At 35.7% G+C, this 16,897-nt stretch overlaps 1 protein-coding gene across 1 annotated transcript; it reads right to left on the reverse strand.

Annotated features, from left to right (window-relative positions):
- Positions 1-7,628: 7,628 nt before the first annotated feature.
- LOC121375760 (zinc finger protein 729-like) lies at positions 7,629-11,978 on the reverse strand. The gene has a single exon (XM_041503375.1). The coding sequence runs from the start codon at positions 11,564-11,566 to the stop codon at positions 9,122-9,124; it is 2,445 nt and encodes an 814-aa protein (XP_041359309.1). The 5' UTR covers positions 11,567-11,978; the 3' UTR covers positions 7,629-9,121.
- Positions 11,979-16,897: the final 4,919 nt, after the last annotated feature.

A 16,897-nucleotide genomic window follows, 5' to 3' on the forward strand; every position in this document is an offset into this window, starting at 1 on the left:
TTTTTGTTGTCTTTTTCCATGATTAACTAAGTTTCTATTACATTCAGTTTCTTAAATCAATTTAAGAATTAAAATTAAGTGATGTCTTTTTCACTAAGTAAGTTACATGAAATTTGCAGCTCCATTCTTTATTGAATGACAATTTAAACAAAAATATATATTATCTGTTTTATGATACAATTAATTCAGTAAATAGTCTCAAAGTGGGCCTAAAATTGTCACAAGACTAATAATTTTATTCGGCACAAAAACTAATGACATTCAGACTGAATAATTTTAGATACATTAAAGAAAACTAGATTGATATTAACATTTCATTCCTTGTTCAGAATATTATCAAAACAACAGATACCAATTCAGTGGATGCAGTTGAATGTACCACTTATACTTGTATACTTATTGTCTATGGAAAGACAGGTTTGAACCTTTGGTAAATCTAACGTGTCAAACGATGGACTGGCCTATAAAAATGAATTGCTTGTGCTCTATTTTTACAAAGCAACTACTGTGGGGGCATTGGAAAGCACCAGTAATGTATTAATTCACCTTCCAACAGGAGGGGCTAATGTATTACTGTTGATAAGGAGTCTTGCAAACAAAACACAGGGCTTCTACATTTTTTTTTATAAAATCCACTTGCCATGGGATCAGTAATTAAAACAATTTACTAGCCACAATTAAAAATCCACTAGCCCTACTTTACTTTAAAAACACTAAGATTGGGGAGGTAGGAGTGGGGCCAGGATATTCATATTTTCAGAATCGACTTAAATGCAGCATTTTACAACTTTTTTTCACTAGCCGTTGGGCATGGTAATAGTAGTTATTTACTAGCCCAACACTGAATATCACTAGCCACGGGAGTGGGACTACCATAATCTAGAAGCCCTGCAAAACAGTATTGCAAAAACTGTGAATGACTAATAATAGCAACTGGTCAATGTACTGTACAGTTGTTGGGTTTTCAGACTCCCATTCATGATGGTCTGTGCTTAGAACACTAGACTTATCTAGAATGATGTCAGATACATGTAATTTGTATGGCACTGCCATGATGTCTCGTCTTAGACTCCCATTTAATAGAAAGAAAGAAAGAAGTGTTTTATTTAACGACGCACTCAACACATTTTATTTACGGTTATATGCGTCAGACATATGGTTAAGGACCACACAGATTTTGAGAGGAAACCCGCTGTTACCACTACATGGGCTACTCTTCTGATTGGCAGCAAGGGATCTTTTATTTGCGCTTCCCACAGGCAGGATAGCAACCATGGCCTTTGTTGAATCAGTTATGGATCACTGGTTGGTGCAAGTGGTTTACACCTACCCATTGAGCCTTGCGGAGCACTCACTCAGGGTTTGGAGTCAGTATCTGGATTAAAAATACCATGCCTCGACTGGGATCCGAACCCAGTACCTACCAGCCTGTAGACCGATGGCCTGCCACGACGCCACCGAGGCCGGTAAATTCATTTAATAGAGTTGGATACTTTAATGTTACGACAAAGCCATACAAACTGCATGCGATGAGCTACAATTCGGCAAACTAAGTCAAAATTACTTAAACGGCTCCATTTCTTTTCGATGAACTGTTCCAAATTATGTGCCAAATTACCTCATGAAAACTGCAATCTTTTATATTTTGGACTTGATCCTATGGGACACTCAAATTTAAAATGCCCCCACCCAATACCAACCTTGGTCGGGCTGCTGTTGCTCTCTTGCACTTGTCAGTGCAGGTGATCCCCTCCTCAAACTCTTCCCTGCCCATGACAGGTGTGCTCTACATCAGTGCCCTATGACCTGACCTGATGCATGTGATGTCATTAAACATTTGAGTTCTGACTAATTTTTATGAACACAGGCCCAGGTCTGAGCAAGCAACAACTGTTTGTAAATATCCTGCCTTCGTGGACAAGCAGTTAATCCTTCGACCTCACCAGTACCATGAATGAATGAATGAATGTTTAACGACACCCCTGCACAAAAAATACATCAGCTATTGGGTTCACCAGTACCAGGTCTCACCAAGTGTGAGTTCTAACAGCTCAACAGGGAGGTGTACAGTCTATTGATTTCTCCATCAACAACAAACATCAACTGAACTCTTGGCCTGGATGGACGGCCCAGGTAGCTGAGGTGAATTCCCAGGACAGAGTATTTAGTGGATGTAATATAAAACAAACAAAAAAGAAAATCAGTATATAAAAATATATATATTCAAAGAATCATTTAGTAAATTATTTTATTTATCCAGAAAGATGAAAACCATTTAACAATCTTTAATACACTAGTACATATCAATTACATGCTTTCAGTTCCAGAGTTAATCACACTGGCCTAGATTCAGAATATGTAGGAAATACTGTAAATCATAACATATTAGCAATCTTAAAATTTAGCGAAATCCAAATATGTGACATATCAGAAACTAAAAAAATGAATAAGCTTTAGTTGTTTGATCAGGTGAAATAATGTTTTTGATGAGTTTATGCAGCCTACAGACATCTTGAATTTAGTAGAACATTGCAGTAATGTGCATGCTAACTAAATATTGTTGTTTGCTATCCTTTTGGTTTAATCAATAGCATATAACCATTGTTGTGTCGTCGGTTAATCACAGACAAAACAATTGCACAAATGTTTTTCGGAACAGACTGTTGTAGGTCTCTTTAAATTTAGCGCCATGAAATATTAACATATTGTATGGCCTGGCTAAATTCACTAACATTTTATGCTCTCTAACATTTCCTGATTTTACAATAGTTAGGTTTCAAAATTTTAAATTGAAACTTCCATGATGAATTGTGACATGATAGGTAATGAAATGTTCTGCTCATAGTAGATTTTAAATTTATATTTTCCTTGTTATATTTTTCTGACTTAATTGGAATAGTGTTATTACTGCCATATCAGATGCTGGTTTTTGTTTTTTTCAAGATGACATGCAAGATGACATTGTTAAGTCAGTCTTTTTAATTTGGAAATGTGATTGGTCAGCAGTAATAGTGGTATTACACAATGCAATTTTCCATCAGGAGTGGTGTGTATGGAATATTTGTACTGAAAATATAGTTCTAAAAAATTCTAAATATTTCTGACATGAAAATGGAGTTACCAAAAATATACTAAAAGGCGAAAGTTATTGTGACATGGATTGTTTGGAGTAATAAATTTGTGAATGGATTTATGGATGTAAACCAGAGAAAATGTGCATAAAACAGCTCGAAGAAATGCAACCAAGCAGTTGTTGCAGCGACTGCATGCTTTGTGCAAAAAACATGCAGTATTCAGGAGAAATCCTGTCCAGTGTCCACCATAAAAGGCCAGACATTCAGTCACAAATCATTGCCACTCTGTGCAGCCTTCAAAAGTTCAAAAGTCAGAAAAACACCATTAATGAACTGTTTGATGCAATTTTGTCATGCCACGCCTCAGTGAAAATGACAGATGGCGAGTCATAGGGATGCTTGAATCTGGGACCTCAAAGCATGACGTCGCACATCAATTCAACGTCCACAGAAACACCATATGGCACAAATCAACAAAACAACCAGGTCAGGGACCGTCCCTGTAGCGGCCGACCACCCGTGACAACCCCTTGCCAAGACACATGGATCCTAACCACACATCTGCGAAACAGGCATTCCCAGGAACTTTCTCCAGCATTTAGTGGCCTCAATGAGACGACGGTGCCAGGCCTGTATCAATGCTCACGGTGGACACACTCGCTACTGACTGTGTGAACTTCGCTCTGGACCTCCTCTAGTGATGTGGCTCATTTGCATATGGCAGGTGCGCCCTTTTCATGGACTATTGCTCATTTCCATACCTCCGGACATTTCTCTTTCCATATTATAACGTTTCATACACGGCAGTAAAAACTTATTATTAGTTATCTTTGTCTTTTGTGTGTCACAATAACTTTTGCCTTTTAGTATATGTGAGTCACATTTGAACAAAACTAACATTCTCATTAGTTTCAGAGGCCAGAGTTAAACACCAAATGTGTCATACAAGTTCTCATAATATGACAACTCCAATAATCAAGGATTTTCTTCACTTCCAAGAGCTGGTTTGTCGCAGACATTTATGGATTGCCAACAAACTTGTCAACTCTGCATGAAGACATATTTATGATCATGATTCAATTATGCAACAAAACACTAAGTAAAACTATTAATTCAATAAGTTCAACAAAATATAATACACTAACAATAATAAAATTAATTTGTTAAAACTGTTTCTCATAACCAAGTTCTACAGTTAAATTTGTTTTATTTAACGGCACTACTAGTGCACATTGATTAATTAATTTAGTAATTCTGACATACAGTAGAATCTCATTGGGTTGAACTTGGAAGGGTCGAATACACTGCAATGCTTGAACCAAAAATGAAGTCCCACGTTACATTTACACATTGTTGACCAAATGGTTAGGTCAAACTACCCGATGGGTCGCACACTTTCTCAAGCACTGACAGGGTTCGGGGCCAATGGGATTCAACTGTATAGTCTTACAGGAAACCTGCTACATTTTTCTTTAAGTAGCAAGGGATTGTTTATATGCACTTTTCCACAAACAGGACAGCACATACTGCAGTCTTTGATATACCAGTTGTGGTGCATTGGTTGAGAAGGAGGGTTTGAAGCAACTGGAGAATGGGTACACCAAGGGGATTCAAACCTAAGACCCATGTACCTCAGCCGTCACTCTACCCACTGAGCTACCCACTCAACAAAGTTATAAATATATGCTATTACATTTAATATAGATTAAAGCAAAACTAACAGAACTTTGAAAATCAATGTCGCTATAATTCAATCCATTTGCATCAAAGAGAGATTGACACACTTCTGCCTCCTTGGGAATTTTAAGAACAATATACAAATTTTATTACGATTTGGCATAATAAATCCATATAATATAGAATTATATAAAGGATTTGTCACAAGTGTTTTTAATACGGAAAATATCAACAGATATACCTTTAAATTTGCATACCATTATTAGACGGGTTAATACATGGGTGGACATCATGGACAAGTAATAAGATACTTTTTTTTTGAAAATAACTAGGATTCTACATTTTTAAAGTTTAATAGATCATTTGGTGAAATTTTCTAAAATTCAGGTGCAATGACCTACCTCGACTCCCAGCATTTGTTTTTATCCTTCTATTAAAAATGAAATTTATTCTATACAATTTAACAATAATTTTTTATTTTATTATTATTATTATTACATTTTTTTTACATCAACATTTGAAAAAAGTTGTGCGAGTTTGTGGATTTAAAACTTAATACCAGTAAGTTACATATTAAAGCCGCACACCCTAGTTCCATCCAGCGTAAATAAATTATAATTTGGTTAATCTACAAACTTGTAACACACTTAGATCACGTTTTTATCAAATGGAGTGAAAAAGCAGGTTTTATATCGATAAATACCATGGGAATCCCCATGACCCAATTGCTTGAAATAATTTTGAAAGTTTGTATTCTGATGTCATCGGTAGATGTCGCTCGAAGCACAACAATGCCTACGTCACGACAAATTTCACAGACTTGGGGTGCGTTCTTTTCACCTCTCCTGGACATGTTCCAACTGTTCTGTCCCGGTTGTATCCCCTCTCCAGATATCGTAGGACTTAGCAAAATTATTGGTTTTAAGGGTTTGTAACGTTTTGTATTGAGATACTTACTTGTCTGAACTTTATTGTTACTGAAAATGTTCACGAACTGTGAAGAAAAATCTCACAAATGAACAACAACAAATCGGATGTTGATTGCGCGAACCGTGCACGAGAAAACAAACCGAACCAAAATGATAAAGGTCACGTGGTATACCAACGTCTGTGACATTGAAATGGAAATATCCCGTCTAAAAACAGATTAGACCTTGTCTGCTCAACGTTTTTTTCTCAAACGTGCGTCCGTTTTTCAGAAATACGAAAAATGCATTTTGTGGTATTACAAACACCAGGATTACCAAAAAACACTTCAGGTGATGGAAATGTATATTCTAAATAATAAACGGTAAGTAAAGTGCAATTTTATTTGTGAAAAAATGGGTTTAATAGCGAAAAACAACGCCGTAATGGTTAACAACTAGCCGTAACTAGGGTGTCCCTTTAACATAATATATGAGTTTTAACACTATAGTGTGATATTGCTTTTGTTCGTGGAGTTCTAAGTCTAATGTCCCTGTAATTGATGGACTAGTGCTGTCAGTGAATTTAAGAACAAAATACATTTAAATTACAAATTTATTACCTTGAATTTAAGTACCTAATAAAATGTGTATTTTATCAAAACCATGAAAATAAAGGATGTCACATTTTCTTTTCACTCAAATGGACTGTGGTATAACATTAATCCTGAAAAAGACTTCAATGTTGTCTAAAATACAAGATAATGAACCAGTTATTTTGCTTACCCATTAATCGATTACACTTTAAGTGAAGACACATTTATATAATTTGTTTTATAAGTTGTCTATCAATATAGTTAAACTAGTTCTTTTTCCAATTTTACCAAGGGGCCAAAAGGAACAATGGTGGTAATTGTAAAAAGACTTAAAATTTCAACAACCTACCTTAGGAAAAATATTTTTTTGCATATAAAAACAACCTAAACAAAACATTTTCAACAACGTATGTACAGCAAACCTGTCAACTTACATTTTTTTCGCAAGACTTGAACTTTCTGGTTCAAAATCATGCTCTCACATTTAAGATGTCAAATCTCAAATCGTTAAAAATTATTTCTTCACAAGAAAATATTTAGCGAAATGACAAGAGCTCAATACATTTTGAACTCTCTTAATCTTATCTAACATTATTAACACAATGACATTATAATGATATGATGATTGTCTGAATGGCTTTTTTGTTATGTTGTTAAATAAATGACCATGGAGACCCAACTAACAAACAAATGTTGTTTAGGTAAATATATTATAAATATCATTTGTGAAACCTAATATATCTCAGAACCCTAACTAAGGTGAATCTCATGCCTTTCAACATACAGCTCTGTAAACGGGCCCATAGAAATATCCTCACCCCATGAGGGGTGAAAATGTACTTTCCCCCCATCTCTATATAAAGATAAAAATCTGGCTTGTGCCTCCCCCCTTCCCAAGATTGTTCCCCCTTCAAATAAAAGATTGTTTCCCCACCCTACTCCAGATATTGTTCCTATCATTCTGGTATATAGAAGACGATGCACACAACCGCAATATGAAATAAAATTTTAAAAATTGTCTTGATATCAACAGTAATTTTCTCTTTAATTTGCACACATTAATGTACCCTGAGGTGTTGTTCTCAAACACAGGCCCTTGATTAGCAGATGATAAAAAGTAAAATACAATATTTATTCCAAATTCTGAAATTGTCAATAAAAGTAAGTAAGTCATTATCCAGTCAAAATATTAAATAACTAATGTACATCTGTGAGTCTCCAAAACAAACACACCCTCTAAACCAGGCCGGAGTACACCCATTTTACACAAAAAGCACTACTTTTGCATGGGCCAGAATTACCACAAACAAGTCTTCAATGTCAACAAGTTACACATGTTTACAAACTGCATGTTCTCCCCTGTCACTTCAGTCAAATAGTTGCCACTTCATAGCTGTCTGCCATGAAATAATCACAGTCAAACAGCAGACTACTTGTGCGGTCAAATTTCCGGATTTTGGACAACCAAATGGGAAGATAACTGTAATCTGAGGCCAAATATGCAGAGCACCAGCAGTAAGGGGAGCTAACCAAATTTTGAAAAAATCCTATATACACAGACCATATACATGCATCTATATACAGAACATTGTTTTACAAGAAGCTTGCTTGCATTAAACAAAATATACGTATATTTTACTTTTAAATACTAGTATGTTACAAATTAAGGTGACATGTCAAATTATACTTCATAATTATATGTAAATAAAATTGAAATTATGCAAGGTAAACAAACTGAGCCATATATTTATCATTTAGACAATGTTGCAAAAACTATTGTAATTATTTTAATTATAAACAAAAAATATACCGGGTATGTACAAATTTGTATTGTTTGCATGATTAAACAGACTATAAAAAAGTAACATTCATATACTCAGCTAAGTTAGTACTAAATAATTTCAAGTAAAAATTTAATCTTGCATGAAAACTAAACTAAAAATTAACTTCTATGACCATTTGAAACATGAAAATCTGATAGTGACTTACAGTCACAGATTTCTCCCATACAACTGTGTCACAAGTAATTATGTATACAAACATATAAACTATTTCATAGTTTGTTCATTGGCATGTACATGTAACTTTATAATTAAAGGAAGGGTTACACAGCAGCTGACCCACTAATGGTACAGATTTATACAACATGAAATATACACTGTGTACATTCCTTACATCTAATGCAGGCTACCAATTTCTATTAAATGCCAAAATATTAATAACAAGCTGGATATTTGATGACTAAATAGCTTGTTAACAAAACTTGTACTTTTCAATCTGGGCATTGTCAACCGATCTGGGGATAAACTTTAAAACAAAAACAAACAAAAAATCCTCTAAAACATTAAGTTAAGATAGAGCTGTAAAAAAAAACCTCCACAAAACAACAAAAAACTCTATATTAAAAAACTGTACTTCTTAACAAATTAAACGTATATATTTTCAGACAATATTTTGTTCAGCCATTTAGTAGACCAACTATTGTGCGACAAGGTCTTTTAAGTCTTAAAGAAGTAACTCTTAACATAACTACACTTTAATGATAAATGATATACTGGAGGGACCATCTTGAGCACCTTTATTGCTCTGGACAGTACTTTTTGTTTTTTATGAAACAAAAGACAATATTAGGGCTAGCTCTGGCACTCACCAAATTTGCCAATTGTGAATTTCAAAAATAACTGGCAAATTTTATATTAATTTGGCAAATTTATTTCATGTAATAATTGATATTTTGTTAGAAAATAACTGAAATTTTTTAAGCTTAGTAGATAATTTGGTGAAATTTTCAGCTGATCCAGAGCTAGCCCTGAATATAATTGATACACAAATTAGTGGATGTTTCAAGATATAATCAAGATTAAATTAACTATCCATCTGGTGGCTGGTAATTTGTGTAAGGATTGCCATGATTAGCAGTAGATATGCTAGGATCAACATATTGTGGTTGAGAATAAGTGGCTTTACTACATGCAGAGGCAAATGCTGCTGAAGACACTTCGGACACCATCACCATTGCATTGCTGTAGTCTGCTGTCCCCATCAGATTGTATGGAAGAATGGAAGGATGAGTTTGATTAATAAACCCTTCACCTCTTTGGTCTAATACATGTAGATATGCCTTGCTATCCACATGTTCAATCTGGGGTGAGGCCAGAATTTGTTCTTCAGGAAGCATGATGGCATGCTGGATTTGGATTTCTGACTTTGGGATGATGTCAGCAAATGGTCGTGTTGAGTGAAACTGCTGCTGGCCAGAGTTAACTATAGCCACCTCCACAGGCATACCTAGCTGAGATGGCTGCTGCGGACTCGCCTGCTGAAGTGTTGCTGCTTCATGACTGCCATCCACTCCAAGGCCCATGGGAGGTCCTTGACTTGCAACAGATACAGATGATATATTAATTGTCCCTTTGACATCTTCGGTGTCTTCTGCCAAATTTACAGTTTCTTCCTCATCCATCTGATTACCATTACTGACATCTGCAGGCTCAGACAATGCTTCTCCAGCATCAGCTCGAGTTATATCTCCAATAACACTAATGAAAAAATCAGCACGTCGGGCTGTATTTTGCTTTGTATCTTCTCTCCACTTTTTAGGGTCTTTTTTATGAATGAGGATCATGTGTCGTCTCAAAACTGAAGAATCTGTGAATGTACGCTGACAGAGTTGGCAAGAAAATGGTTTTTCACCCAAATGGATCCTCTCATGACGAACCAGAGCTTGTTTCTGACTGAAGCCTTTTCCACATGCACTGCAAACATAGTCCTTTGTTTCCTTGTGTACCTTCAAGTGAATGGTAATAGCCGATGACTGTCTGAATGCCTTGTTGCAAATGGGGCAGTTAAAATGTTTCTTTTCATCATGCATAAATTTATGCTCCTTTAATGATTTATCATATGAAAAACACTTTCCACAAACTTCACAACGGAAGGGCTTATATCCCATGTGAACATTTGCATGTTGTATGTAAGAGTTTTTCTGAGAAAAGCTTTTGCCACATGTTGGACAAATAAATCGTCTCTTCATTCCCAAATGCTCTGACTTAATATGATAGGCCAATACATACTTTGTACTAAATGTCTTGTTACAAACCTCACAAGAGAACTCTGGCTTCACATATTTTGAATCATGAGTAAGTTTATGTTGTGCAAGGGTTTTCACACCTTTATACAATTTCCCACAAATATCGCAACAATTCTCTGGCTTTAAATGTGTATTTCTATGCCTATTCAAGTCTTTACCAAAGCCAAATATTTTGTTACAAATTTCACATTTAAATGTTTTTGTCATATGCCGTCTTTTTTCGTGTTCTATCAAGTGAAATTTCCTTGGAGTAACATAAGGACATGACTTGCATTTGTACTCCTTGTTGACTTTGGAACAACCTGCTTTTGATCGACCTCTGTTATTTTCAGTGTCCTCCAATTCAACACACTCTTCCTTTTTTACAAGTGAGACTCCTGCAGACTTGTGTGGACTGTGTACTTTTGTAGTTGTAAATTTGGTTGAATTTTCCAACTTCTTTGGTGCCGTTTTTTTGGGCCTACCTCTGCCTTTTTTAACAGGTAATATTTTTACCTCTGGAATTTTTTTAACAGATGAGGATCTTGTTTTAATTTTGTTAGTCTGTGGTGTGAATGTTTTACTTACTTTTCTTTTGCTTTTCAAAATGGAGTTTTTCTCCTCAATAATGTAATCTGGATCCTTAATATCATCATCACAGTAAACAATATTGTCATCATTGGGTGTTTCGTCAATGCTGTTGGTTACAGTGTCATCAGTTTTACATAGAATTGCTTTTTCTGTTGAATCTAAACTTTCATTTTCTTTGCATGGCTTACCATCATGAATGACAGACGAACAATTTTCCACAGCAGTGGTTACATGGCATGAAGAATCACTCTTATCTTCTAATCCAGTTTTCACAGCGGCATCTTGTGGGTGTTGCTCAATATTTTCAGCAGAAGTATTCTCAATTTTTGCTGGGAGATTCTCTGTTTTTATAGCTCTGTTTTTATTCTGTCCAGACCTTTTTTTAGAAATAGAAACTTTTGAGGTTTTTAAACACTTTATATTTTTATCAATATCATAAAGATTTCTAAGCACTTTTATTGATTTCTTTCTTGAGATCCTCTGCACAGCTGGTGTACTGGAAAACTCTCTGTGATGCTCTAGTGAATTCAGTAACACTATGGGATCTGGAATACTGCTTGCAGCAGAAAAGGTGTTTGGCTTTCCATTTACAAATGAACGCTTCCTTGTTACTGGTACCGTACATGTGGCCAGTGCTTTTCGGCTCAAATATTCCATAATTTCATCCTCTACAACGTCTACTGATGCCAACGGCGGAGTTAAATTATCTGATACTTCTGGCAAGACTTTTTCCTCCTGCTCGCAAAAATCATCAAGTGGCTCATCTACAATTTTACTTTCGGTGTAAGTTCTTAAAAAATCGACAAAAAACGACTGGGCATTACTGACAGACGACCAACTACCCTTTACTCTCAATACACCGTCACTGTCGAAAAACTCAATGCCACCTGCTTGTTCAGCCAAATTTTTTAGTAGATCAGGTACATTTTCCTGCGCTGGAAAATCTCCCTATGTACTCACTGGACAGTTCTGCAACTGTGTAAGAAAATGCCTGCAGTTCGTCTGTTGACCCCATATTTCAAATCGATTAAATGCAATAGTTTTATAGTAACTTCACACAAACAGAACACAAATTCTCCATTTTTGCAAACAAATTATCTCCAAATGAAAAATTACAAACCAAGGGAGATAACTCTTTTACGTTTTATTGTGTCATTGTTTCAGAGAAAATAATTTTCATCATAAACATGACCATAGCTATGATAAAATATAGTTCATTTTAAAATAAACAAGCCTAACTTCATCCATACCCTCCTAAAATTACATTTTCAAATACACAGAAAACGTTTAAGTTTAATATATATATTATATATTTTATTTACTAGCACCACCCCCCAAAAAAACTTGCAGTCTTCCATGTGACAAATACAAAATAACACGATAGGGCTATACTGGCTATAAGCTATGTCAGTCACAGAGCTGCTTTTCTAGATCATAGTATTAGTAATTATTCCATTTATTAGTGGTTGCACTATGCCAAATTGAATGCATCTTTGTTCGAGATAATTGCATTAAAATTGTAATGAAGTGATAACAATTCAGTTACAGATTTAATTTGTATAAAGTTAAATAAGTGCATATTATTTTAAAGTTTTAATATTTAACCGACCCCACCCACCTCAAATAGTTTTAAAATCAATGTTATCCTGTGTATTCAACTAATCTACCAGGTTTTTCAGACCAGAGGCAGACAGGTAGTCTGTGATAGAGTGTTTGCTTCAAATGTGATGAATCGTAGGATCATTTGCCCTGGCTGAACTCAATGTTTTTCTTATCCCAAAAGGTGTCCTTTTGACTCATATATTAACTTTGTTTTGTCTTAAAAGATTAAACCAGCCCCCATCAGTCTTATGCCCTTTATGAGAAATACATACCGTATCGTATAAAAAGAGCCTTTGCTGCTTTTTGGTAGGAATGTGGCAATAGTAAGTTTTTACTCTTCACCAAGTGTATATATGATCATATATCACAAATGAAATACCTGTTGTTTAAAACATCTTGAAGTAAAGTTAAAACAAACATTCCTTTCACAAAACAGAGATCAAACATGGGTTAGTCTTGAAAGAGTTGGTGGACCCACTGGGCTATTTCTCGTTCCAGCCAGTTCACCACAACTAGTAAATCAAAGGCAGTGGTGCTATTCTGTCAGTGGGATGGTGCATATAAAAGATACCTTCCTACTAATGGAAAAATGTATCAGGTTTCCTCTCTAAGACTATATGTTATAATTAGCAAATGTTTGATAGTCAGTAACCAATGATTAATAAATCAATACTATATTTTGTTTTTTGCCCCATCGGTCTTATTTGTTTATGATATATTAATCATTGAAGCATTCTGAGAGTACTGCAAAAGCAATACATGTCCCCAAATGCACCAAAGGTTTTTTGTATCTTTTAAATTCAAGGGTCATAACTCTGTTAAAAATGTGTTAATTGCTATGAAAGTATAAAGCTATATAAAAAAATGTCATCTTAACCCATAGACTGCTGCAGACATGTATACACGTTCTAGGTCAAGCATTATGATATCACATGGAATTGCAAAAGAAAAGTCTGAAAATAAATGTTCTTATCTCAAAACTGTGAAAAATGATCGCCATGAAACACGATCTGTAATTTTCAGCTCAATATCTCAAAGCATTGTTCCAAAAAAACATCTGGAAAATTATATGTGGGACAGACATATAGACAGACAGAGGGACAGAGATGAAACCTACAGTCCCCTCTGGTTGGACCAGCTGGGGACTAATAAGACAGACAATATAATGTTCAAATTAATTCTTTGAAACAGATTGTAAACTGAAAATACCAATAATTTGTGTTTTTTAATTATTTCAACACATTTTTATTGCAAATATAGTTTTTAACAAATGTATAAACATCACTGAATGAAAACATAATTTTCAATTTCACACAAACTTTTGACTAATGAAGCTTGTCCAGGAATAGCTTTGATAGAAATTAAAATACCCACTCTCCATTCACATCCCTTACTTCCATATTCCCAACAGCTGGAATGAAACTCATGCCAGCACAAATTAAAAAGCTGCATAGCCTATTTTAATTCACATAACAGTACTTTAGTTTTAAGAAAATTTTATTAATTCTGATTAAAAAAGAAAAAAAAGAAAGAGTTATTTTAACTGGAATCTGGCGAGATGTAGCTCAGTGCTATATAAGAAAGAAAGAAATGTTTTATTTAACGACGCACTCAACACATTTTATTTACGGTTATATGGCGTCAGACATATGGTTAAGGACCACACAGATTTTGAGAGGAAACCCGCTGTCGCCATTACATGGGCTACTCTTCCGATTGGCAGCAAGGGATCTTTTATTTGCGCTTCCCACAGGCAGGATAGCAGTGCTATATAAAGAGTAATCAGTTGTAGTCTCTCTCTCTCTTACCGGCCTCGGTGGCGTAGTTGTTAGGCCATTGGTCTACAGCTTGGTAGGTACTGGGTTCGGATCCCAGTCGAGGCATGGGATTTTTAATCCAGATATTGACTCCAAACCGTGAGTGAGTGCTCCGCAAGGCTCAATGGGTAGGTGTAAACCACTTGCATAACTGGTTCATCAAAGGCCATGGTTTGTGCTATCCTGCCTGTGGGAAGCGCAAATAAAAGATCCCTTGCTGCTAATTGGAAAGAGTAGCCCATGTAGTGGCGACAGCGGGTTTCCTCTCAAAATCTGTGTGGTCCTTAACCATATGTCTGACGCCATATAACCGTAAATAAAATGTGTTGAGTGCGTCCTTAAATAAAACATTTCTTTCTTTCTTTCTCTCTTGCTCTGATTCTCCTATAATGTCTAAAGGTTTTGGTAGCTATTGAAAACACTATTATTTTTCAAAGTTATTATGCACATAATTATGCATTCTAATAACCACAATTATGTGTGCTGTAAGAAATGTATTACATTTGTTGAGTATTTTATTCTTTTTGGAGTGATTTTCAAATAAATGTCACAGTTCACATAAAAATATTTCTTTATTTACAACACTTACAAAGTTTATTTGGAATGTATACATGTATTAAATTCAAATTACTTTTCCCACGGTTTGAAATTTAAGTCTGAAAATACATTTTCTTATATACTGAAAAAAAAACCCACTTCCGATTTATACATATAGTATTTGTGGTGTTAAAGAATTCATTGTGTAATGAAATTATATAGGTAGTATTAGCCGTGAGCTGTATTATCAGGATTCATGAATTTTATCGACTATTTTTGCACAGTTAATCGTCCACAACGTAAAATTCAATTTGCACGTGCATGCATGGTTCGACATGTCCCGTGTAGTATTCGATCAATTTGTTTTACTTGTCTTACTGACATTGTTGTCAAGTGAACGAAAACGCTTCAAAATTTGTAAAAAAATTAACGTTTTTCACATTGTAGCATTTTTAGTATGCCAAGAATACCCAATAATTTACGCGAACGGGCGATTGGCATGCTTGATGCTGGCATGTCGACAGAAGACGTTGCAAGGCATGTTCGGAGTTTTAGTCGAGCTATACGAAATCTTCGCGTAAGATTTCGAACGACAGGAAGCACCAACGACTTGCCACGTTGTGGACGTCCGCGTGTTACAACGCATGGTCAAGACCGCTATATCATGAACACGCATTTGCGCAATCGATTCCAAACTGCCACTGCTACTGCTGCTAACACACCTGGGCTTCATAATAACCGAATCAGTGGGCAAACTGTTCGTAATCGTCTGCGGGAGAACGGTTTACATGCACGACGTCTTTACGTCGGATGCGTTTTAACGCAACGTCATCGTCTAAATCGTCTTAATTGGGCACGTGTACACTCGTTGGATACGGCGATGCTGGAATACCGTTCTTTTTTCGGATGAATCCAGATTTTCTTTACGTGGTGATGGCAGGGTGCGCGTCTACCGTAGGAGAAATGAACGCTATGCTGACTGTTGTGTTCTTGAACGAGATCGTTTCGGGGGTGGGGGTTGTGTCATGGTCTGGGCAGCCATTGCCCATGGTTATCGTTCACCACTAGTCGTCATTGATGGCAGTTTAAATGCTCAACGTTACCGCGATGACATTCTCGCTCATCACGTCATTCCTCTGTTCCATAACAACGCCAACATCTCGATTTTTCAGCATGATAATGCCACCTCTCATATAGCTAGAGACACTGTAAATTTTCTTAGGACAAATAACATTGATTTCATTGATGACTGGCCCGCTAAAAGTCCTGATCTCAACCCCATCGAGCATGTCTTGGATAGTCTGGACAGACGATTGAGGCGTCGTCCCAACCCACCCGCTAACGTCAACGAACTTCGTCAAGCGCTCATTCAGGAATGGAACAATATTCCACAGGCAGAAATCCAACACTTTAGTCAATTCTATGCGCCTGCGAAGCACTGCAGTGGTCAATTCAAGAGGTGGTCATACCCGTTTTTTTTAACCCCTACCACACTTGGTCAAAATTTCTCCCAGTTTCTGTTAACCTATGGCCATGATTTTTGCACCAAACGATGCATCATGGAACACTCTTTAAACGCATATATAACAATTATTATCCCGGTTTGTTTTCATCAAGTTATGTTCAAGCAAAGTTGGCAGAAGTTTCTTATTTTGTTCAGTATATATATATTTTTTTTTAACAAATGTAGAAACATTATTTAATGAAAACATAATTTTCTATTTCACACAAACGTCTGACTAATGAAGCTTGTTCAGGAATAGCTTTGCTGAAAATTAAGATACCCACTCTCCATTCACATCCCTTACTTCCATATTCCCAACAGCTGGAATGAAACTCATGCCTGCACAAATTAAAAAGCTGCATAGCCTATTTTAATTCACATAACAGTACTTCAGTTTTAAGAAAATTTTATTAATTCAGTGCACCACAACTTGTAAATCAAAGGCAGTGGTGCTATTCTGTCAGTGGGATGGTGCATATAAAAGATACCTTCCTACTAATGGAAAAATGTATCAGGTTTCCTCTCTAA

This window comes from Gigantopelta aegis, chromosome 6 (assembly GCF_016097555.1).
Source record: "Gigantopelta aegis isolate Gae_Host chromosome 6, Gae_host_genome, whole genome shotgun sequence".
NCBI lineage: Eukaryota > Metazoa > Mollusca > Gastropoda > Neomphalida > Peltospiridae > Gigantopelta > Gigantopelta aegis.